General features: G+C 42.5%; 1 protein-coding gene across 6 annotated transcripts in view; it reads right to left on the bottom strand.

The window, feature by feature from the left end:
• The window catches only part of GHR (growth hormone receptor), a 292065-nt gene that overhangs the window by 78393 nt on the left and 188347 nt on the right, over positions 1-25325 (bottom strand). For all 6 annotated transcript variants that reach the window (XM_007117758.4, XM_028492885.2, XM_028492886.2 and 3 more), the window contains one exon: positions 7474-7539. In XM_007117758.4, the coding sequence (XP_007117820.1) occupies positions 7474-7539 (66 nt within the window). The remainder of the gene's footprint in view (positions 1-7473; positions 7540-25325) is intronic.

Genomic DNA, 25325 nt, shown 5'->3' with positions numbered 1-25325 from the left:
GTCTGTCATACAGAGTGAAGTAAGTCAGAAGGAGAAAAACAAATACCGTATGCTAACACGCCTGCATATCGCAAAAAAAAAAAAAAAAAAAAGGGGTCATAATAATGTGTGTTTACGTACTGAATCATTTGCCAAGTTGTTTATAAACAGCAGACTGTACAGAATTCAATGTCAGCTTCGATGTCAGCGCCCAGTACTGCTCTCTAATGCGTGTCCAAAGCTCAAGTGCTTTGTAACCAATAAAGGCTTCACATTCTCTCTAAGATACCATTCCTGCACGGACACACTTCCCTTATATTGTGTTTCTTTTACATGTATTGTCAGCTTGTGCTTATTTTAGCTGTACTGTCGGTTAATAAGCCCTTAAGGTTGAAAATATCTGATGAAAAAGAATGATTAAAGCTGAGAGGGTCATTCAGCTCTTACAGGGGCAGGGATGGGTCACAGGCAGGAGGGGGGCTACTATTCCCTTGGCAGCTGAAGTGCCCACAGGATAGCACAGTGATGACACAGAAACATGCTGGGACACACCCCAAGACTAGACCATGACACTGGTCCCATGACCTGAAGCTAAGGTTCTGTGGAAGGCTTTTGGGAAAGACTGTAAGTATATTAGTAATGGACGCGAGAAATGTCTCCTGCTGCATACTTTAATCTCTCTCCTTTCATAAACGACTGCCGGAGGACATAAAGGTACTCTATGGTAGCCAAAGAATACTTACGATACTGGGGGGAAGACCTGGCTTCTATTTTTTGAATTTTTTTCCTGTGCATGCAAAATCCACTGACTGTTTGTTAAACGCTCGGCATTTGCCAGGTCCTTACCAGGTACTGTAAGATACACGGATGTAAAAGATATAGCCCTTATCCTTAGGAATAGTACAGTCTATTAGAGGGAATAGAAAGCACATAAGAGTCTCCATTAGGTTGAAACAAATGACATAACGATATGACAGTCCAAAAGAGAGTTGAATATGGGAAATTTCATACAGTTCAATTCTAATTCTTGTTGGAATATAAATAAGAGCCACAAGAGAATACAATAAACACCATGGGACCAGGTACTATCCTAACTACTTTAAATGTATCAACACTTGTAATTCTCACCACAATTTTATGAGGTAGGTACTATTAGCATCTTTATTTTAGAAGTAAAACAAAACAAAACAGAACTAAGGTACAGAGAGGTCATGAAACTTAGGTAAGATCATGCAGGAAGTAAGTAATAGAACTGGGACTTGAACCAAAGCTGTCTTGCTGCAGAGGCTGAGTTCTTCAAGTCCTGTGCTATATCCTACCTCTACTAGAGAGGGAGAAAGAAAGGGTTTCAGAGATTCTAAGATGGAAGTGTGCATTCTCTTGGGGGAACTGGGAAAAGCTTTGTGGATAAGGCGATATTTGAACTATGGCTTAAAGACAAAATCCTTGAAGGATTGTTCCCACCTGGGAGGTCAGAAGAGGGAATTTCTGACAAAGGGGTCATTATGAATGGCTATAATGAAGCAAGAATTCAGGGGACACAAACATGGGTGTACATAGTACATAAGCGAGATGAGGCTAGAAAGGTACATAGGATCCGTGTTGTGGGCCTTCTTAAATGCCAGAGAGATGAGTTTATTCATAATTTAGGAAATAGTGGGGAGCTACTGAAGATGATGAAGAGTCACTGGATCAAAGGTAGGCAAGAATGAATGTGGAAGCAGAGGGTAGGATGGCTGGGGATAGGGAAAAAATAGGAGGTAGGGAAGAAAACTTAGGAGGCTAGCACAGGAGTCCAGCTAAGAATGTACAGGAAGGACCCCCAACAAGCAAAGTGACGGTTACTATATTACATTTTTGTCTCCTATAAGTGTCTGTATTGAAAAGTAACTCACCATCGTAAAGGAAGCTGTTGGTGAACTTATGAAAATGTAAGCAATTCATTTCTGTGCCCATCTAATATGATAATCTTTTGGGATTCTTTCAAAACTGCATTCTGACCTCAGTCATGGATGTTTATGTTCAGGATGCCTGTTTTCATAAAATCTTGGACCAATTTATGCTCCAGACACCAGTCAGTGAAACTTCAGTATTTTTCTCCAGTTGGATATTCATTTTATTTTGAGGTGGAAATGCCATTGATCACACAATTTACGCTTTCATAGTAATATGTGACAAATTCAGTGAAAAGGTATGGCTTTAAAAAAATGACAGGAAAAATCCCCCTCAGAATGATGTGCAATCTTTTAATAATTTCTCTATGTGTTTAATAAGTCTTAAGTATTTGGCCCATACGATCATCAAATCCTCTGCCAAAAACCAATTGTGAGAGAGAAATGAAATTACTGGAAAAACACAAAGCACATGGGACCACAGCAGCCTAACTCCAGAGTCTGCCTTCTTCAGGAGCACTAACAATGTTTTGCTTTTCTCTAGAAGATTCTAACCATCCCAATCACTCTCTCCCACAACTGAAAGCAGCTTTCTTTGTAGTAAGTTTGCACCATTACTTCTTTAAAGTATACAAAGATGCCTACCTCTTTAAACTGTAAACTCCGTCAATATCCTTCTTATCCTATATGTGGGTTTTTGCTCATAGTTATGCCTGTGCATAGGTGAAGTATGCTGCTACCCACGTATATGGGCTAAAAAGTCCTCATGGGACTTTTAAAAATAGCTCTTTGTTTCCAGAAAATATTTCTCAAGCCTGTACTCTGCAGCAGGCATGTTAGTATGTGCCCATTACCACACAAACACCTATTCACATGGATTAGGTCCACGCAAAAAGCACGCAGAAAGCAAAGCCCCGAGGGCTTAGAAGCTGCGACAGGTACTTTTTGGTGGGCAAGAGAAGGAGGAGATGAGCGCAATGGGCAATTCTTTTTTTGTGGTTTTTTTTTTTTTTTTTGCGGTACGCGGGCCTCTCACTGTTGTGGGGAAGCCCCAGTGGGCAATTCTTTAAGTGGCGCGTGGCATGGGTTAATTTTAGCTGGTCTGGTTTGATCGCGTGCTTTTTTTCCAGAGTTACTGATGCTTGGCCATGCTATGTATAGACTGTGTTAACTAAAGATAAATGATGTGCTGTAGTCACAGGTCCCTGAGTTGTTTCAGGGCAGAATATGTCAGCTTGTCAATGCTGCTTAGCAATATAATTAAATTTATGATTTGCACCTAAATTCAGCGGAACTGGGGGCTGATGGTAAGGCTGTCCACATAGCTAGGGTGCGCCTACATGACGAGCCCACTCTAGGAAACTCCGTCACGAGCAGACTTTGGGCTTCCTGGTGCCAAGGTGCTCGGCAGGTACACGGGTAGTGGTTCCAGACCCGGAGACACAGGATGTCTGGTGTGACTGCGCAGTGAGAGGACGAAGAGGCCTACACCTGGGCTCTCCAGACCCCGGTCAGGGCACTCCCCTCATCTGCTGTTGCCCTAGTGTATCCTTTGCCTGTAAGGAAGCTATCCTCTGAGTATAAACCATTTAACTCCTATGAGTCCTTTTAGCAACACTGAAGGTGATTAATGAGCAACTAACACAGGTGGCGGGATCTGTTCCTCCATGAATGCCCCCCTTCCCCCCCCCCCACCCCGCCCCCTGCCCCTGAGAGCCAAGAGGCTCCGTGATAAGAAGGGGGGCTGGTGGGAATTGTCAAGAGTGCCAAAGGGTGGGTAGCCAGGGAGCTATTAAGGATACTTCCATTTAGTTAATTTATTTGCAGTATCATTTATTACTTACAATGTTCAAGGTACCATCTGAGGTACTGTGAGTTATACAAGTCTGAATAAGACACAGCTGTTCCTAATCCAGATAGGGAGATAAGAGAAATATGCAAATAACTACACTCCAAAGCAGTGTGTAATATATCGCCTCAGAGTGATATGAAATCGTGTGACCTCTCTCAAAGACACACACAGAGGAGGGAGGAGCTGCTTCAGGCCAAGGGTCAAAGCGTTTTGGCTGAACCTGAAAGTGTGGGCAGGATTTATATTTCCAGAATGCCGGGTGAGGCGGAAGGATGACAGTTCTGGAAGATGGGACGGCACGAGCAAAGTCCCAGAGGAGGGAAGGCATAGTGTTCCTGGGGAGTAGTGGGTAGTCTAGACTTACAAGCTGGGGTCAGATGACAGATGGTGGATTTGAGTGTCTTGGGATAGGATTGCAGTTTAAAATTTAGGTAGTGGGGAAGGTAGTAAAGATAGTTAGGGTTATTTAGAGCAGAGGGATATGTTGGATTCTGAAAAATCATTATTGGCAGAGGAAGATGGATACAAGGAAGGAGAGACAGGGTAGGGTGTGGAAGGAGAGAGGAGCGAGACAGCTACTAGAGGGTTATTGTGATAGCCCAAGTGTAAGGTAAAGGTGGCCTGCAGAAGGGTGGTGACCTTGATTTACGTTTGGACAGTTCTGTCCAGGATTCACTCTGGGAGGGTTTATTTATTTTTCTTCCACAAGGTTTTGCTTTGAATCTGAGAATTCAGAAAGGTGCACATAGGAAATGTATACATTACAATTGTGAACTGACAGATCTTGAACACTAGCTTTTTGTGTAAAACTATCTCCTTAGGGGGAATATGACCTCCCTGAGGTCAGGACAATATCTTACACATTTCTTTCTTCCTCAAGGTGTAGAGCTAGCTAGTGCTGGGTGCATGGCAGGGAGTTAAACATTTGTGAGACAGTGACTGTGTCCACAGTGACACAGTGAGGCTACGGGAGCATTAGGGTCTGTTGCATCTCAGTAAGATGCTTGGATGATAAAGGTGGCCATGTGTCCTAGTGAGTGCACTGTGGAAGGTGCCCCGTGACACAGACATATCCGTTGACGTGGGGTACTTTATCCAATCAGTCCTGAGACAGAGGGCGTGTAACTTCAGACAAGGAGAAGCTGGAAGGATAGGTTTCTTCCTTGCGTGGGGAGCTCAGTGTCTGTGTGACGTGCCACAGATGAAGGGTAATAGCTATTATTCTTGTTTATCACAAGGACAGAAAATCAACATATGCCAAATGACTGGCAGCAATTTCTTCAACACATCTGCCATACTCAGAGGTTGTATTTCAACAAGGCCCAAAGCTTAAGCTCCTCAGACCCCATGACTTGACAAAGAAAATGGCTTGGGGAAATCTTACCACCACTTTGCGGGCAAGTGAAGGGCAGTGTATTGTGGTTGCGTGTTGGGGAGGGTTCCAGTGTGGGATGGAGCATATGCACCATTAGTAAACCATTCTTAACTGATTCCTTCTTATTTCCTTACAGAAAACAGCAGTAAGTCACATCATCTGCTGAGTGAAGGCTTAGGAATATACTGGCTGGGATACCCCAAACATAAGCAACAGCTAGTCTTTCTACAACCCCTCCCATTAATTAGGGAGCACATTAACATGTCAGATGATTCTAAAACAGGAGGGTTGTAGAGTTCGCGGTCTGGCACAACTGATGAATTGATGACGTTTGTTAAAAACAGCACCAACCCTCCCTTTCAGTCACCTCCAAGAAAAATGATGTTTACATCGCCTATTAGAAAAGGACTCTCGGGGCTTCCCTGGTGGCGCAGTGGTTGAGAATCTGCCTGCTAATGCTGGGTACACGGGTTCGAGCCCTGATCTGGGAGGATCCCACATGCCGCGGAGCAACTGGGCCCGTGAGCCACAACTACTGAGCCTGCGCGTCTGGAGCCTGTGCTCCGCAACAGGAGAGGCCGCGATAGTGGGAGGCCCGCGCACCGCGATGAAGAGCGGCCCCCGCTTGCCACAACTAGAGAAAGCCCTCGCACAGAAACGAAGACCCAACACAGCAAAGATAAATAAATAAATTAAAATTTATAAAAAAAAAAAAAAAGAGAGAAGGACTCTGCCATTTAGTCACAAAACCCCGATTATAGTTTCATGATGCCATTATGATCCCTGAAACAGCAATGGCTTAAACACAGTCAGGTGACACTAACTTCCCTTCCTTTATTTTGTAACGTGGACTCGAGCATACACTTCAACTGAGGAAAAGAAAATCCATCCTTAGAATTTAACTGAAGGTGCCGACTATGTGATCACGGGTTTTTTTAGGTCACGTGAGGGATTTAGAAGAAGCAGAAAACATAGGCTTTGCCTTAATTAATTGCAACATAATTAATTAATTTGTGCAGCGCACACAACTCATTGAGTCCTGCACATGGTATGAACACATGCATGAAGATGTTGTGAGGTAAATGCTGTCACGGAGCAGTGGACAGAATTTCAGAGCCCAAGGCGATTTGGTTGAAGGGACAAATTTGTCTGGTAATGTGATCACAGGTAAAGAAATATCTCAAAATAATAATGACAACACAATACAGGACTTATAAAACAAAAACACAGATTCCTAAACTCAGTAAACTAATTGTTGGCCCACAATATGTTATTTTATGTCTCTTTTTCTTTGCATTAATTTGGCCTTACTTAACCTCTAAGGATAAGCTTATTAGAAAAATAAAGAAGCAGTCTTTTCTTCCAAAGAGGAAATGCAGATGGCTAACAGGCACATGAAACATTGCTCAACGCTGATAATCAAATACAATAGGCAAATCCAAATCAAAACCACAATGAGATCTCACCTCACACCTGGCAGAATAGCTAACATCAAAAAGAACACAAATAACAAATGTTGGCGAGGATGTTGAGAGAAGGGAATCCTCATACACTGTTGGTGAGAATGTAAATTAGTGCAGCCACTGTGGAAAACAGTATGGAGATTTCTCAAAAAACTAGAAATAGGACTACCATATGACCCAGCAATTCCACTCCTGGGTATATATCCGCAAAAAACAAAAACACTAATTTGAAAAGATATACTCACCCCAACGTTCACAGCAGCATCATTTACAATTGCCAAGGTATGGAAGCAACCTACGTGTCCGTCAACAGATGAATGGACAGAGAAGATGTGTTATATGTACAATGGGATACTACTCAGCCATAAAAAGGATGAAATTTTGCCATTTGCAGCAACATGGATGGACTTGGAGGATATTATGCTAAGTGAAATAAGTCAGACAGCGAAAGACAAATACTGTATGATATCACTTATATGTGGAATCCAGAAAAATAAACAAACTAATGAATAAAACAGAAAAGAAGCAGACTCACAGATATAGAGAATAAACTAGTGGTTACCAGTGGGGCGAGGGAAGGAGGGAGGGGCAATACAGGGGTAGAGGAAAGAAGCGGTTATTATGGGATTATATGAAATCATTTGCATGAAACTTTTGAAAATTGTAAAGAACTTTGGAATTTAAAGAATCTTTCGTTCAATTAAAAAAAAAAAGGGAAAAAAAAGAAGCAGCCTTGCAGAAAAGTTGAAAAAGAAATTCTGAAAAAAAAATTTGTTGGTTTGCCCGTGCAATTTCAGTCAGTCATTCATCCAGTTACCATATCCCAAATAAAACAGGGAAAGGACAGTAGCTTGAATTACAGTAAAACCTGGACAATATCGTTGAAGGCAGAAAAGGGAGTGAAATTCTTACTTGTCTCTAGGCCTGGATGAACTCTCTGCAGACTCTGAGATGCTCTGACAAGGATAGCTGGTGTGGCTGGAACAGAAAGAGAAGAAAACCATTAGTTATCCCTATAAAAAGTGGTCTGATGTGTAATGTGACTTTGTTACAATCTCATTTTCAAATGTCAAAATGTGACCAGGCCCAACCTCACAACAATTCTCTCCTTTTTCTTTCTTTCTTTTTCCAACTAAAATTGCACCTACCCTCTAAAAAGAACTCCTAAGTGTTCAGAGCAAATGGAAACCTTCTGGTCTTAGTTGCCTCTGGTCTCATGCCTGGACACAGTCAGGAAGGATGAAAAATTGCCTTCCTACAACATTTGAGTCCAAACTTAAGTCTTGCTTGTGAAAACAAGGAGGAACATAAATTCTTTTTAAAAAGAGTATTAAAAACAGTTCAGTCAAAAGCGTTTATTCTTAGAAATAAACATTTGAGCAACCCTGGGAATAGGGAAGGAATGGGGGGAAGTGAGAAGTTGGACAAGAGGGGGACAGAACTTTAGGACACAAGATGGCAATGAGTCATCTATTATAAAAGCAGTTTTAATTTTATTGATACTAGTATTAGGTTGCATTAAAAACAGGAAAAATGGAAAATGATCAATGTAGTTATCATTGAACTGTTGAAATGCATTGAACTGCAAACACCTCAGCTACAAAAGTATTGTTAACTGTTATCTGGGCTTGGTGGAGAAGGGGGTGTCTCCAAGATTCTTCCCATCCCATCAGGCTATCCGTGGGTTATTAGAGAGGCAGTTTGGTCCAGGCCCACAGCAAACACAGAGCAATTACCTCAAAGCAGCAAAGCTGCTGATGCTTTTGGTCCTCAACAGAAACCCACAGTAACAGTGCTAAGAAATCTTTCTTTGATATGAAAAAAGGAAGAGGAAGAAAATGAAGATGCATGGGCAGTGAGCTGGCCCACACCCATCTCCCTGAATTTCAGGGAGGGTGAATCCTGTCCATCTGTCCTGATCCACTTTTCAATGTGCTTTTTTACCATCTCCTCCCACCTGGCTAACCACTAGGAAGCAGCTGTCGGGTCTGAAGTTCAGAATATAGAACCTAACAGAGGAAGTTAAGATCCTTTCACTAAAGCTGCAGAATTCTAACGCTTGAAAGTTTTTGCAGCCTGGGCATAGCAGTGAGAATGTTCTTCCAAGCGAAGTTAGGTTTGGGGGGCTTTGGTGAATTAATATTTCAAATTCTGTGTGACTGTTAGCTCTGGAAGGGTTTCTTTTCAGTCTCTCTCTAAATTTTAATATTAACTTCATCTGTAGAAGCTCATTTACTCCCAAATACAATAAAGAATTATGACAGAAAGCAAATGGGATACACGTTTCCCTAGAGTAGATAATGTACTACACATTGATTTTAACGTGACCAGAAAGGAAAACTGCATTTTATGAAAATCCCCTCAAGTCTACTCACTGTCTTGATATCCTTAGTCTTTATTATTACCATTGTCTAGACCCCAACCCCTGCCTTTAATCCCTTACTACAAATCAGAGAACACTTTATTACCCCTTGCCCTAAATTGGGCACCAGAACCTTATTTTTGGTCAAGGTTTGGCAAGTTTGTATAACTTCCAACTGTGAATGACCTATTTCACTGACAACTATATATGCCTTGAGAAAGTTCTGAGAGCTCAAAAAAAAGAGGACAATTAAGTCAATCATGGGATGGCACGCAATCGTATGTGTCATTTTTGTCAAAATTATCCAGCAGGTTTGCCTCAATTTTCAGCCTGAAAGTGAGTAAACAGACACCAGTTTCCAGCCTCAGATCAGCAGGAAAGTTGACGAATTTCTCCAGAATGATGACTGACATGGAATGTGGGCATCAGTTATGAGGCCCCAAGGAGCCCACAGAGCCAAACCTCAGGCCCGGAAATGCTTGGGGAGCACTGGCCACCCTTGACTCTTCCCAAACCAGGATTTTGATTTCTTTGCAGACAGACGTCTGGTGCTTTCCTCCTTATGGTGTATTTGGTAACATGTTCATGAAGCAGAAAGTCTTACTCAGCTAACACCCTCCACAGTATGTGATGAATCAAGGCATAAAAGGAACAAATGGCATTCTTGGGGAAGAACCACAGATTTATGCCAGTGCCGAGAGGGTGCTGATTTACAAATCAAGCACAATGAGCAAAACTGTGCCATCTTAGCAAATGGAGATGTCACCCTCAGTTGTCAATTTTAGTGTCCAAGCTGTCCTCACTGCCTAGAAGTGCCGAGTGATGGAGGAAAACAAATGAAGGGTGACAATAAGCAGAGAATCACAGCTCCAGTATATCCTATGGGAGCTTTTAAATGCTGGCATTATAAAATGAATTAGCTACAGCCCCTGGCCTTGGTGAGCCCACTATTTCCGGGCAGGGATCTATGAATGAAGGATTGGTCAGCATCGGAGGAGCAATGTGGTAGCCCTTAACGAGTCCGGACAAGCTTCCTGGGGAAGGTGACCCCTCGGACAGGCGCTGAATTGGGGATAAGTAAGAAATGAAAAGGAAGGGAAAGGGCAGTTGGAGCCAAGGCAAGCACTGCATAAAGACAGGGATAAGACACAACCTAGGCATGTAAAGAGCCATGATCTGTAGGGAGTGGGTGGAGCAGAGCTGACCTAGGATGTGTGGAGAGGTCAAGGGCATATTGGGAATGGTCTTTCCAAAGAACTTAATTGTGGGACTTCCCTGGTGGTCCAGAGGTTGAGAATCCACGCTTCCACTGCAGGGGGCACGGGTTTGCTCCCTGGTTGTGGGACTAAGATCCCGCATGCTGCATGGTGCAGCCAAACATAAATGAATAAATAAAGAACTTAACTGTGATCCTGCAAACACTGGAGAACCAGTACTTTGCAGTGCCTTGAGGCGGAGCTTCTCATGGTGGACCTGTCTAAGAATGAACTACAATCTATCCTCTCCTACTTATGTCCAGCCTTGTGTTCAGCTTCCCAACTATGGCACACAATTGGACCTCAGTTTCTGTCCGTAAAATGGGGACAGTTGCAGTATCTACACATGTGAGGTTTAAGTCAGTTAAAACATGCAATATATTAAATATGCAATATACTAAGTGCTTGGTAAATGTTAGATATTCTTATTGTTATTATTATTGCCACTGTTATTATTGCTACCACTACCCTGAAAGTAAGAGCCCATCTTTTCCAACAAAGAATTTGACAATGTTTTTACACTAGACTTTGTGAGCTTAGGGCTTTGCACATATGAGGACAGGATGCTGCCCTAAGCCCAGCAGGACCCACTCTATTCAGGTCCCCCTGCACAGGCTGGATGCGTTCAGTGGGACTTTGGGGAAGTAGGGTGAGTGGCATCGGGGATGGTAATCTGCCTGGGTCTAAATGCCGTCCATTCCAGTTCTTGTAAGTTGGTGAATTCCCTATTATAGCAGTAAGAAAGCTAGTATGGGAGAATCAATGTTCTGGTGAGTACTGTAACTTACCAGCTGTGCAGCAATGGCATTAGAACCAGCCACGAATAGACAGTGCAAACACAAGTGGGTAAACCAAGATACTGCACAAGGCAACAATTTTACACAACAGGAGATAACGTAAAGGGCCTCTGCCATAAGATAAGCATTGGTTAATGTCAGCTATTGTTACCATTATTAGCTTATGGTTACTATAATGATAATGATGATGTAACTATCATGAAATCTCTATTTCAAGACTTCCTCTGATTGCAGTAATCATTTTACAGTATATACATGTATCAAATCATTGTGCTGTACACAAACTTGCACAGTATTTTATGTTAATTTTATCTAAATAAAGCTGGAAAAAAAAGTCTTCCACTGAGAGGTTTTGCTTTCTCCCTCAGGCAGGTAAGCTGTCCTCCACCCAACAGCCCTAGAAACCATTCTTACACCCTTTGCTGTAACTGCTTATTTTCCTGTGCCCTATGACACACGGCCATTTTCTTGAGATGGGTATTGCTTTTATCTTTGTAACCTCTGTTAGGAGCACAGGGCGTGGCACCTAGTAGAAAAATAAGGCTTGCTAAAGAAATGAGGTAGATGAATTACAAATGCTTTAAACTTTGGCTTTCGAACTAAAAGGGGATCAAAGAAAAATTGTTTATTCTCAGCAAATTGTCTTTCCTTGTAAATCTCAAGTTTGCCTGACTACTTTTCCTGCCTTTTTGAAGTGTATTTATCCTTGTGCATATTCCAAAAATTTTCCCAGCTCGGATTTCAACCTCAAAGCTCTTTCCAGACCCACTTTTTTCTTTCTGTCCTTTTTTCTCTATCAAACTATGATCACCATCACGGAAGAGTATTCAATTTAAAGTCCATATCTCCTCCAGATATGCAGCCTCCTTGCAATAAGGCTGAAGTTCAAGCTCACTGTCTGGTCTTATTGATGCCATGCCCCAGACCGTCCTGCTGCCTCTGAAGGGGCTGGCTGATAGCAAAGTCAAAAAATGTGTGTGAGGTGTTTACACCTCACATTTATTGTGCCCTTAAAATGTACCACGAACACACTTCAGGACGTTTTATGATTTTCTCCATTTTATCCTCACAACAACCCTCTGAAGTGGATATTATTAGTTACATTGTATGAATGAGGGATCTGAGGCTCTAAGAAATAACTTGCCTAAGGCCACCCAGCAGTTATATGGCAGAGGCCAAATTGGAACTGGAGTCAGATTCTGACTCCACCCCACTCTACAGTTTCCCAAACTTGTCTGACCATCAAGATCTACTGTGGCATTCATTCATTCATTCATTTACTGAAGTATAGTTGATTTAACTGTGGCATTTGTTAAACATACAGATTCCAAGGCCCTGTGCCAGCTCTACAGAATCTGAATCTCTAGGGCCCTGGTCAATCTGTATGTTGGCAAGGTCCTGAGAATCTGTATGCTTACCCTGCACGCTCCATCCCCCAGCCAGGTGATTCTTATGACCTGACACGTTGGAAAACTGTTCACTGGCCACTACTTTCTTGCTCTGACCAGTCACTGTGTCCTCTGTGGGGTTCCCCTCCTAGGGGTCCCCCACTAAGTGTCCACAGCTGGTGTTCATGACTTGCGCAGCCTGATTTATTTGAATGCTGCAAACATCCTGGAAAGTTATACTGATGGGGCCAGGTTGTTGAGGCTCTGGGTGGAAATACCCTTCAGGGGTCAGTTCACGAGGAGCCAGGTAGGACTTGCAACACCCTGGCAGCCAGGCCTCTTCCTTTTGCTCTGTCATCGAGTGATATCTACACAGCAGGTCCTGGGGCTGCAGAGGTCATCTTGGTCATGGCTACCCCTTGGCACACCAAGTCCTGGGCCTGAGTGCAGTGACAATTCTAAGCTGGAATTTCGTTTCTTTTGCGGCTCACTGGCTAAATTGAATTTCCATCCATAGTTTCTCCTGAAATAAAATGTATTATCTCCTACACATTGTGGCTCTTGGCAGCTCTAAAGAAGCCTGTGTAATCTGAACAGGAAATCTCTGAATCTTTCATACAGCATTACCTCCCCAGATCTCCACTAGGGAATGTGTTTCTTCTATACTTGAACAGTAAATCATAGAGCACATTACATACGATAATTTAAACAAACAAAAAAAGGAGCTGTGAAAAGATGCTGGTGGTTTCAAACACCTTTTAATGCTAAAAAAGCTGCTTCACAAACCATCTACAACAATTTTGGAGGAGAAACTGGTGTCATGAAATGAAGCAGATGCTGAACTAAATCTGCAGCAGCCATATTTTGCTGTAAATGCTTTTAGAGAGTAGCTGGGCCTCGAAGTAAGAAGAATCAATGTGCAATGAGAAATCATAAAGACCTTCTTTTCCCGCAGGTCTCCCTCTGGCTTAGTGGACAAATGTGGAAGTTTCCTAACAACTTGAAGCTTCACATATTCCCTTCCTGTCTGGCAGTGCTCTCCTTGGTGAGTTAAAAAAAAAAAAAAAATCCTCCTGACACAAGTTTATGCACATACCGAGGACATCTGCTTGCAATTAAAGACAGAAACTAGGGCCTGACTTTTCAAACGTAGCTCTTTGAGTGATAAGGCCAGTTAGGGGTGCAGTGACTTAAGGAGAACACATTGGGGGGTGCTTTAAAAAAAAAAAAAAGTACGAAAAGGAGCAGTTAATATGCATGCTGGGTCTCAGCTGGCTTGCATCTTCCTTCAGCACAGCTTCCCAGCAATTCCTCTGGCTTTCCCTTCCAACTGCTACAAGAACGGTGAAACACCCTGCCCAGCTAGCGGCCCTTAAAGCTGCTTCTCATTATGGAGAACAGCAAGGGTGTCAACACCAGGCAACAGGCAGAAAGCCATCTCTCTGTGCCATGTGATAGCAGGAGCCCAGGGGAATCACAGCCCTGCTAAGAGAAGCAAACAGAATCCAGGTTGGCACTGGACCACTATCAGTCCTAGGTGGCTAGGCAGAGGGATAGGACTGGGACCGGAAGGAGAGACAGAGTATTAAAAGGTCAGACTGAGGTGTAGGGAAAAGGGCAGAGGTGTCTCTTCCTCTATAATGTTGTCTTAGATGTTTTTAATACCTGTGAATCCACTCATCAAAGCAATAGAGTCAGACGTTTTAATAAAGCTCAGATGGTGACTCATAGATGATGTGCTGGAGCTGGCACCTCTTCCCAGCTCTGTGTTCAGTGACATGATGTCATTAACTTGAAATCAGCCATAGTGGGAATACTTACACCATAAAATGTGGTGAACGCTCCAAATCGAGGCTTTCTGCCATCTAAGTCTGTGAAAATTCCATTCATCTTTCAAGATGAGTGTGTCTTCTCCTCCATGACGCATTTTTTAATTTTCTCCCAGATGGGATCCATCTCTCCATCCTTTGTGCTTTCACACAATAGCTGGACCATGGCATTTCTTATTCCCTGCCTGGTATCTCAGTTTTCTGACCTGTCCAATGAATGATAAACTGGACGTTTGAAGGCAAGGACCCTGTCTCCTCCTTCTGACCCACCACATCATTAGCACAGCTCCTTCAATATAGTGAGTGCTCAATATACATGTGTGAAATTACCGAACATCTCACTGGGAAGTCTTTCGAGAAACGCTGTGAGGCACCACGACTTTACTTATATCACTTTGAATTTATGAGACATTTTGTGGTCTCTGGAGTCTCAATTGGCACAAAAGAAGATTCTAAAGCACATCATTAGATGACAAGTGTCCTCCTGGGACCGTGAATGCTCAAACTTGAGGCAACGTCAGTGCATTTCAACTCATTTTCATGGTACTGAGCGCCTTAATAGTGCTCAGGGAGGGGAAGAACTAATGAACAGAGGATCGTTTAACTTCCTCACCTGCCTTCCTGTCACCTGGATAGATGCATTTGCTTGGTTTTGGCTACAGCAGAGGGCCAGTGTTTTGATACCGAGGTGTGTAGTCCGTGCCCATTTACTAGGCTGAGGCTGGCAGTAGGGTCTTTTAAGTCCTGGGGATCAGTTGATGTGGCAAATTCATGGATCTCCTTGTTGAGACCAGGCAGCGTTTCAGAAGCACAGCACGGTAAAGGTGTCCTAGGCAGGCATATACTTTGTCAGAGGTTTGAAGTTGTGTTTTCCCCTCTCTGGGCAAAGGCACCTTTTATAAACAGGTTGGTCTGAGCTGCCACTCTGCCTCTTGTTCCCAAGCTCCACTTATCAATTTCCATGGAACATTTCCTGAACAAAAGCCTATTCCCTTGGGAAGTAGGTATTTGAGAGGCATTGAGAGGTCAGAACCGCAGTGTGTGAGGTGCCAGGCGCCGTCCTCGACACCGGGGATACAACGGTGAGGAGCGTGGAGGAGGTCTGCCTTTCTGGGTGTACAGTCTGCTGTGTGCAGAGGGAAACAGGTAAGCCAATGGATGATGCCAGGTAGCAGGGGAGGGCACTGAGATGTGGGGAGAGGAGCTATCAGAGACTTGGAAGCAGCACGAAAGAGTGTAGGCCCTAAGGTGGGACCGGGGGCTAGAAAGGAGGTCGGTGTGGGAGGTGCAAGGGGAGAGAAGGAACAGGGGGAGGGAGGGGCGAGAAGAAGCATTTGAGGTCACGGCGTGCCAGGGGCCACATCTCGCACTGTCTTGCAGGCCAGGGTAAGGACGTGTGGACCGTTCACTATGTCACCATGTCAGGTTCCATGAAAGGGACACCAGGGAGTTGGAGCTACTATCGCTGTCACACCTGTCTCATTATGTGTGTCCTTCCCACTTGAATCCTTCACTGTAATAGTTGGGAATTGGGAGGCGTTGGCGTTGGGTCCCGAGGATCTTTGGTGTACGGCTTTAATTCACTAATTACACTTATCCCGCTGTACTTGGTCTGGGTTACAGACACAAGCCAGAGGGCCATTTGTTTGTACAAGACATATTTATCAAGCACCTGTTGCGCATAAGGCACTATACTAGGCATTGGCATATGGTGGTGAACAGACTACCATAGGGCCCAAGGTTCATTTCTCTCTATTCCCCTAAATGGATCCTTAGACCCTGACCAATGCATCTGTTTGCCATCTGGCACATTCCTGATTCTAGGTCTTTGCTCACCTTATATCATTCTCCTTGTTTTCTCCAGAATGGGGAGAAGATCAGAGGTAATTCCCATCTATGGAGTGGGGATAATCATTCAGCAAATGAAACTGATATACATAAAGTACTTCACGGAATGTCTGGCACAATTAAAAAAAGTTAAATAATACCATTTGCAGCTACACGGATGCACCTGGAGGTTATCATACTGAGTGAAGTAAGTCAGAAAGAGTAAGATGAACACCATATGATATCACTTGTATGTGGAATCTAAAATATGACACAAATGAACATGTCTACGAAACAGAAACAGACTCACAGACATAGAGAACAGACTTGTGGTTGCCAAGGGGGTGGGGTGCGGTGGGGAGGGAAAGATTGGGAGTTTGGGATTGGCAGATGTAAACTAGTGTATATAGCACGGGTCCCCCAACCCGTGGGCCGTGGACCGCTACCAGTCCGTGGCCTATTAGGAACTGGGCCACGCAGCAGGAGGTGAGCGGCAGGCCAGCGAGTGAAGCTTCATCTGCCGCTGTCCATCGCTCGCATTACCGCCTGAACCATTCCCCCAACACCCCCGCCCCGGTCTATGGAAAAAGTGTCTTCCATGAAACTGGTCGCCGGTACCAAAAAGGTTGGGGACCGCTGATATGTAGGATGCGTAAACAACAAGGTCCTACTGTACAGCACAGGTAACTATATTCAATATCCTCTGATAAACCATAATGGAAAAGAATATGGAAAAGAATATATATATGTATAACTGAGCCACTTTGCTGTACATCAGAAATTAACACAACATTGTAAATCAACTACACTTTAATAAAATTTTTTTGTTTGTTTGTTTGTTTTTTTTGCGGTACGCGGGCCTCTCGCTGCTGTGGCTTCTCCCGTTGCGGAGCACAGGCTCCGGAAGCGCAGGCTCAGCGGCCACGGCTCACGGGCCCAGCCGCTCCGCGGCATGTGGGGTCTTCCCGGACCGGGGCACGAACCCGTGTCCCCTGCATCGGCAGGCGGACTCTCAACCACTGCGCCACCAGGGAAGCCCCTACTTTAATAAAATTAAAAAAAAATTTTTTTAAAGTAAAAATAAATCTCTGTGGCACATAGTGTTTATGAGTACAGTACAGTTAACTGAGAGCAGTTAACGGCATTTATGTATGTCACTCATCGGACAGTTATGTCCTATGCCGATTCTTGCACTATTTAGTTTGTGTTTATATATTTGCCCCCTCAATTAGATTACAAGTCCCTTGAAAGTAGGAACCACATTTTATCCTTTCCAACTCTGCACATATTAGGCCCTCCATTGATGTCTGTAGTATGATGGCTAGCTGGCCTTTTGATTGGTATCTATGAGATTACAGGTTTTTTTGGTTAACAAAGGTTCTTAGTGGAAGGTCATGTACACTTTATAGATATATTTGTCACAATTTTATATGGTAAAAGAGACATAAAAGTTTGACACAGCTTCTCTCAGATACTTGACTCAAAATTTTTAGATTCACTTTCTGAAGCCCAGTTTTGGAAAGAAATTATTGAAACTCTGTAGCTAACATGCAACCAGCTCCAAAAATTATTTTGCAGCAGAAAATAGAAGCTCTACCAAAAAGTGAATGGAGATGGATAAGGTGACAATCCACTATAGACGCGTACGTTGGCAGAAAGGTACCTGAAGCTTACTTTTTTGAACTTTGTCCTTTTGTTGTGCCTTCTGTAGTTTTGGCTCCAGTGAGAAGCAACCCTTATGGGCACTGAATCTTAACCCTAAATCTAACTTCAGAATTTCCAAAATGGACAGTTAAAATTAGAGTCAAAAAAGTCCATCAAATCACATAACAACAATTTAAAGCAGAAAATTATACTGGGTGTGAAAAAATAATTTGATTTTCTGGAAGGAATATGTTTCAGCTGAAAAGGAGATCCATTTCTTTGTATCTACAGAGCAGGCAAAGTCTTATAGTCTAAAATATAAGCTTTGATTCCTTGCTGGAATTATGTGTAGTGTGGTGACAATATGCCGTAAAGAAAAAAAATCAAAAGCCTTATTGACCATCCATACGTGGCCACTGCTCTGGCCATATATGGAAAGGGTTGGAAAGGATAAAAAGTGGTTCCTACTTTGACGGGACTTGTAATCTAATTGAGGGGGCAAATATATAAACACAAACTAAATAGTACAAGAATCAGCACAGGACATAACTGTCCGATGAGTGTCATACATAAATGCCTTTAACTGCTCTCAGTTAACTGTACTGTACTCCTAAACACTATGTGCCAGAGATTTTTTTTTTAATTTAAAAAAAATTTTTTTAAATTTTATTAAAGTATAGTTGATTTACAATGTTGTGTTATTTCTTCCTTGCACAGTATGCCTCTGTGTCGGCCTGAAGGGGTGCCCTACTCATAGGCTTTCTGGCGGGACAGGGACACTGTATGGCTTTAAGTGTTCCCTGATTGAAGGTGGGAAAAGCAGCAGTGAGCCAAGTTCTGCACAGAGTTTTTACTGTGCTGAGGCCAGGAGGTGAGGGGGAAGGAGAGGGACAGGACTCCCACACAACTTCTGCCCTGCTCTACTTTCTGGTAGATATAAGTTAAAAAGGCTGAGAAAGACACCTTTGGGTAGATGGGACAAAGGAGGATCTGGGACTCTATACAGTTCAAGTTTAGGAAATCTGCAGCAAATGCAAATATATATATGTATATATATAACATGTATTATATGTATGTAATATATATAATTTATATTATTTAATTTATATTTAATTTACATTTTATTTACATATATATTTAATGAACTTCTAAGCAGCAGCTAGTGAAACTGAAGAGCACCCAAAATAATATGTATGGCTATACAGATCCTACCTCAGTCTTGTCTGCTATTAGTCCCCTGCTCTAAATTGGAAAAATGTGAATGGCCTAGTTTCTTTTCAGTGGAAGGAGCATGTAGGGAAAAGGGATCTAGAGAAGCCAGAAATGGTTGGGCCACCAATGTCATTTCAAATGAAATCTACAACAGGACATGTCTCTTTCTAAAGAATAACATCAAAAAACAATTTAAAAAACTTATCTGGAAAGTACACTCATTTTTGAGTCATTAAGAGTTGTGCTCTCAAGAAGCATCTTTCCTGTTCCCAGATCTTTGAAGCCCTGCCTGAATGATTGACTCCACTTCCTATTTTCTTCTCTTTTGAATCCTCTTCAGCTGTGTTTCTGACTCTTCCCCTCCACTAAACCTTTTCTTGTCAAATTCAATGGTCTCTTCTCTTTCCTTATATGACTCAACTTTTCAGATGCGTTTGTCTCAGCAGACCATTGCCTTTTAAAGATACGCTCTTTGCCTAGCTTCCATGATGCCAAATTTGCCTGGTTTCCCTTTTACCTCACTGGCTGTTCTTTCTTGCTCACCTTTGCTAGCTTCTCTTCCTCTGCTTTTCCCCTAAATATTGTAGTTTCACAGACTCTTCACTTCCCTAGCTTTTCTGCCCCCATCCCCCCGCGAAAGGGGAATCTCATCAACTCTCATGGCTTTAAACATCACTATATGCTGATGGTTCCAAATTTCCATCTTTAGCCTGAACCTCTCCATTGAACTCCAGGCTCGACTCAGCCTCTTTGGCCTCTTCACTAGATATCCAATAGGTATCTCAATCTTAACACACAACTCTCAAGTAATCCCTGATGAACCCGCTCCTTGTCAACTCTTCACTATCTCTGTAAATTATTTTACCATCCACGCTCGTACTTAATCCAAAACCCTATAGGCCATCTTCATTTCTTCAGTCTCCCTCACTCATATTCCCTTATTTAACCCACCGACAAATTATGTCAGTTCCATCTCAATTCACTTCTCTCCTTCTCCTTTGCTATTATTATAGCCCAAGTTCCCAACACCTCTTGCCTAGACTATCAAATAGCTTCCTAACTGGTCTTCTTACTTCCACTTTTGGCCCCCTTCAATTAACTATTGAAACATTAAACAGGGTGACCTTTTAAAAGCATAAATCAGATCATGATACTTCACTAAAATTCTCCATGATTTCCCATGTAATCAGACTAAAGCCCAAACTCCTTATAATGACCACCTTCCTCCTTCCTTCTCAACAGAAACGTGATTTTGTTCAGGTAACCACTCCTCCCCAAGCAGCTCATGTGCCTCAAGGGAAGCCAACCCAACCCCAGCTCCAAGAGTAGGTATAATTGGACGGAGGGTTAGTCCCATCCTTTTCTGAAGTTCAAGAAAGAGGATGTGACCCAAAGGGAAGCTTACTGGGGGGGATTCTAGAAAATTTAAGGGAAAAAATTTACAGAATGCCACAGTCTCCTTGCTTTACCTATTTTACCCCAAACCTGAACATGCAGCTGATACAACTGAGAGGGCAAAGACATCTTTTTTTTTTTTTTTTTGGAAATTTTACCAACTTGGTCAATTTTAATTTATTTTTTTATACAGCAGGTTCTTATTAGTCATCCATTTTATACACATCAGTGTATACATGTCAACCCCAATCTCCCAATTCATCACACCACCACCCCAGGCAAAGACATCTTTTGGAAAATGAATTTGAAGTCACTGGATTTAGCCGATCCACAGCCCGCACCAACTCTGTTTCTAATTATATGAATTACTTTTTTTATTACTTAAGTCAATTTGCATTATGCTTCTTGTCCCTTGCTCCTGATCCTGGCTAGTATATTCCAAGAGTGGCCCCTGCTTCCCTTTCTTTCTCGTTGTGCCAACGTCTTCTTCCCGTTATGCCCCAGCCCTGAAACTTGCTGATCTTATTCAGACTCAACTCCCGCTATTCTTAGTACCCACATGATTTTGTGTGATTGCCTTAGGCTTCAGCTCAAATGGTATCTTCTCAGGGATGCTTTCTCTGACCAAATAATATAAAGGAGTCATTCCCAAGTCACTTGTAGGACATCACTATGTTTTATTTTCCTCATAGCCTTTATTTATCTTTGTGTTGAGTTCATTTATTTGTATTCTTCTCTACTTTCCTATCTTCACTCCACTAGAATATAAGTCCTGACAAAAGCAAGGATCTACTTTCCCAGCACAGAGTAGGCATTTTATAAATATTTGTTGAATGGATAAATGCATGAACGAACCCCTTGGCCCGGTAATAATGGGGACTTTATCTACTTTTTGCTTGTTACCTTATCTGCAACAGATTTAAAAGCTGTAGATGTATCTGTAAATATTTTCCTGGAAACCCTATGAAAATTCCTGACAACTAGCAACAAATAAATGGTTGCTAATTTGCTTAGGGGGGCATAAAAGCAGGCAGAATCTTTGAATGCAAATAGTTGGTATTCTAAAGATTGGCTAATATCTCTTCCCGGTCTCCAGAAATGGCATCATCACTGTTTTCTTGGAGTTGGACTTAAAATTTCGGATTTGTCTATGATTTCTCATTTTTTCTACCAGTTGTCAGAACATACCATTGGTTCTTTCCTTCCGTTATGTGTTTCCCAGGCTACTCCCTTTCTTTCCAACTTCCACTTCCCTAACGAGGCCTCATTTCTTCACCCACGCCTTATTCCAAAGCTTCCTGTTATCTCTGCCCTGAGCAGGGATTCCAGTCTATTCTTTGCGCAACGTTGGATTAATCTTCCTAAAATACCATTTTCATCCTGCCTCGCCCCTGCTGATGGACTCAAATGTCACCCTTTTGCTTACTGGATTAGGTCCAAATTCTGCAGCTCAACATTCAAAACGTTTCTTCAGAAGGCACTGCTTTTCTCTAACTTCTTTCCCACAACTTGTTAACGCAAACACGCTTCAGTCAAGACGGCGGCCCTACGATCGTCAGCCTGTGTTCTCTTTTCTTTCTCCTTTACCTTTTTCTCTTTATCCTCTTCTGCTGAAAGTTTTCATCCTTCCCTCCCTAAGCAAAAATCTCCAACTCCCCGGAGAACACCCCTCCTTCCCAAAACCTTCCTTGATAATTGGCTCCCTTCTGACAATTTTTGACATTTCACCTCTCCCCTTGAACTGGCCACTGACGTTCTCCATCAGTGATTTTTCTTGAAAAGACTGCTAAGGAGGAACATGGAATGTAAACTATTTGTATACAGTTACTATCACTAGGATAATCTCTCCACACAGGAAAATGTGACCCAAGTGTATGTGATAAACGAGTAGCATAACAGCGTTAGAGAACATGGAGGCTCCAAACATGTTCTTCAAGTCACACTGGAATGTGAACTATTTGTAACACTTATTCCCAATAATTAGAATCTACCCAAAGCTCTCGGAAATAATTTACACTGTTCTCCCTCCTTGGACACCTTCTTACAGTAGATTGGCACAAACTGGTATATTTTAGACATATTAAAATTGATAATCACATAATTTTCTTTCATTAAAACCCACTAAGTGTATGTTTATTTTTTCAAATTTCTACTTTTAGAGTGCAGTGTGAACAGGTAACCTCCTCTGTTTCTTGAGCTTAACCACAATGTTTATTATTCATAACCGGCAGCACGTTATAAAGGTAACGGATGACATGTCCATATTGTCTGAAAATGTCTTCCCTAAACCCATTCTCTGAAAATGAAAAATATTGAGATGGCAAACTGATTATGCATCATCATTTCAGTCAACACATTTATAGGGAGCATTGCCTAAATGCCTAGCTCTTTGCTAGGTTCTGCGGGCTAAGGAAAAGTAGTTGAAATTCCTGGGCTTAGAAATGTTCTTCTGGTCCAGGAGCAAAACTAACAGACCAGATGCTACCTGAGGCTCCTAAGGGCTAAAATGGTTACAACTTGCTGATGCACAAGGACTTTGGGAAGTGAGAGAGTGGCCCAATCAGGAGTAGCTTGATAATTTATACGACAGTGATCGGACTGGAATTCATTTTGAAGGCTTGTAGAATGGAGGATGCAGACAGATGGGCAGGTGAGGGAAATAAGATGCCCAGGGCAATGATAAAAGGGCGAGACTGGCTCAGAGGAGCATTGCGAAGGACAGATACAGCCATGACGGGGAGTGTGTCTGGGAGGAGATGGGGGAAAAGTTAGACATTTAGTGTAGAGAGTCAGATGGCCTCAAAACACAGACTTGAAGCATTTGGCAATGTGAACCACTAAGATTCTTGAACTAGAGCGTGATAGGACAAAAGGGCTGTTTTAGGAAACTGGGCTCTTCAGCTGCATGCCTGAGGGATTGGGGAATCCAAGGGGCTCTTGCAATGGCCCAGGAATGACCTCTGAGGGGACTGAGAACATATCCATTATTCTCTATTGTTCTTACTTGTTCAGAAGACCTTGACAAAATAAGGCTTTCTCTACATGGCTTGATTTCTATGTGAAAGTTTCCTTTTCCACGTCTCCTGCCAAGTCTCCTAAGGACCATCCCCCTTGCTTCCCTCCTTTGGTTCACAGTGACCTCTTCTTCAGGACTACCCTCACCCTCACGACCATTAAGTACTAAAACACATGAACGATCATAAATTTGTATCAGCTGAGACTTTAAACCCAGAAGGGTCCAAAGATGAACACGAATGTTTGTTCTGAAAAGTTTTAACTTCTTGAGAAATAAAAATATGGTAATAAATTTCTATTAAATGTTCCCTTCCCCCTGCAAAGTTGGCCATGTCAAATCCCCCTTTCCTCTTGAGGCAAGGCTCCTTTAATGCCATGTTGGAAAGCTTCTAGAAGATTTCGGACACTTTCACGTCATAGAATCACCTCGTTCTGACAGTAAGGACACAGTGTGTTCATTTTAGAGTAGGGCTGCTTTGACCAGAGGGGAGGCAGGAGGCCCAAGTCTGCCCACTGGGCAGCATTTACTAGCTTCTTTGCGGAAACCACCGATCAAAAAGCCTCTGGCAAAACGTTTAGAAATTAAAAAACAAAATATTTGATTGAAATGATATTTCAGAGGCTATCTGTACAGTTACCTGAAAATTTATGAGGTGCTTCCGGCAGTGGACTAAAATAACGCAAGTAACAACTGATAACTTCATATCTACGATACGGCTGGCATGACTCAGAGCTCTAAGGACACAACATGGAAATATCTATCCCTGCCCTCACGAAGGTTATAGTCTATGGCTGTCCTATCGCAATAGCATCAATCTGCTTAAAAATGCCCAAGACAATAACTGTTTTATGACTTTTTAAAAGTAGTCCAATTTCTTTAATGAGCAGAAGAAATTAGACCATGATATGAAAAATCTGGGGAATGAATTTGGAAAATAAACAAACTCTTAGACAGTTAAATCTCCTTTTCCTGTAGAACTCAACCAACAAAGCCATAAGCTGGATGGAAAAACAGTTTCTGGGGAGTATGCAATGTGTTAACCTAAGTAAATGTCAAAAGTGACAGCGTTGTGTACCGAATGCATACTACAAGCAAAGGTTCAAGTTTACATGGTGGGTTATTTCTGTCTCCTCTATTCATTTCTGTTAACAGCTTTGTATCAGTGTATGTGCACAAAAATATCCTTATTTTCTCGTTAGCATATTTTGCTGTGGAGTTTACAAAACCTTAAGGGCATATTCTTATAAACTGCCTAGGTATAGATGTCATGTGAAGCAGGTATAAATTTTTGGCAAAGTCATCGGGGTGCAAAGAATGCCGCATTACTGTACTTCTCTAAGACTGATTTGAGTCTGACTCGGGGCCTCCTCAGCTCTTACCAAGTTCGCGGGATATTCAATTGCAGCTATTTCTATAGGATATAGCTCTATTTCCTACTCCTGGGTCAAGGGAGGGTCTTTGCAGGTCTTACACAGAGATAAACATTTACAAAAAAAAAAGTATCCATTGTCTTTCTCTTTCTTCTCTTTGGGTCCCAACTCTCCTTAACTCCAGAGATGCTCACTTCTCTCTCCAACATTTGTAAAAAAAAACCTAGGAAGAGAAGGCCTGTTCTACACCTGCAAAATCCCCTGGGGCCAAGAGAAAAAGAAATCTTGGCTGCCTTTGGAATGGGAGCTGGAACAAAACACAGATTAATGCATCAGTAATGCTCCTGCCCCATTTGAAATGGTAAATGGCTTGTGTTCACCTTCCATTCTTGTTGTGTCACAGGAGTGTTGAAAGGCAGCATTTTTTAGTCATTAATTCCTTGGAATTGTAACCTAGAATTGTAATTTGTGCTCCTTGTAAAAAACATTCTCTTTGTCCTGTAGAGCTTGCTACTCAAAGCAGTGTGCAGTCTATGTGCTGGCGGCATCAGGGGCCCCTGGGGGCTTGCTAGAAACGCAGATTCTCAGGCCCCACCCTAGACCTTCAGAATAAGAATCTGCATTTGAACAAGTTCCGCAGGTGATTCATATGCTCCTTAAAGTTTGAG

The sequence above is a fragment of the Physeter macrocephalus genome, chromosome 8 (genome assembly GCF_002837175.3).
Source record: "Physeter macrocephalus isolate SW-GA chromosome 8, ASM283717v5, whole genome shotgun sequence".
NCBI classification, from domain to species: domain Eukaryota; kingdom Metazoa; phylum Chordata; class Mammalia; order Artiodactyla; family Physeteridae; genus Physeter; species Physeter macrocephalus.
Note: the sequence above shows the minus strand (reverse complement) of the source record. Positions and strands in the feature narration are given on the sequence as shown.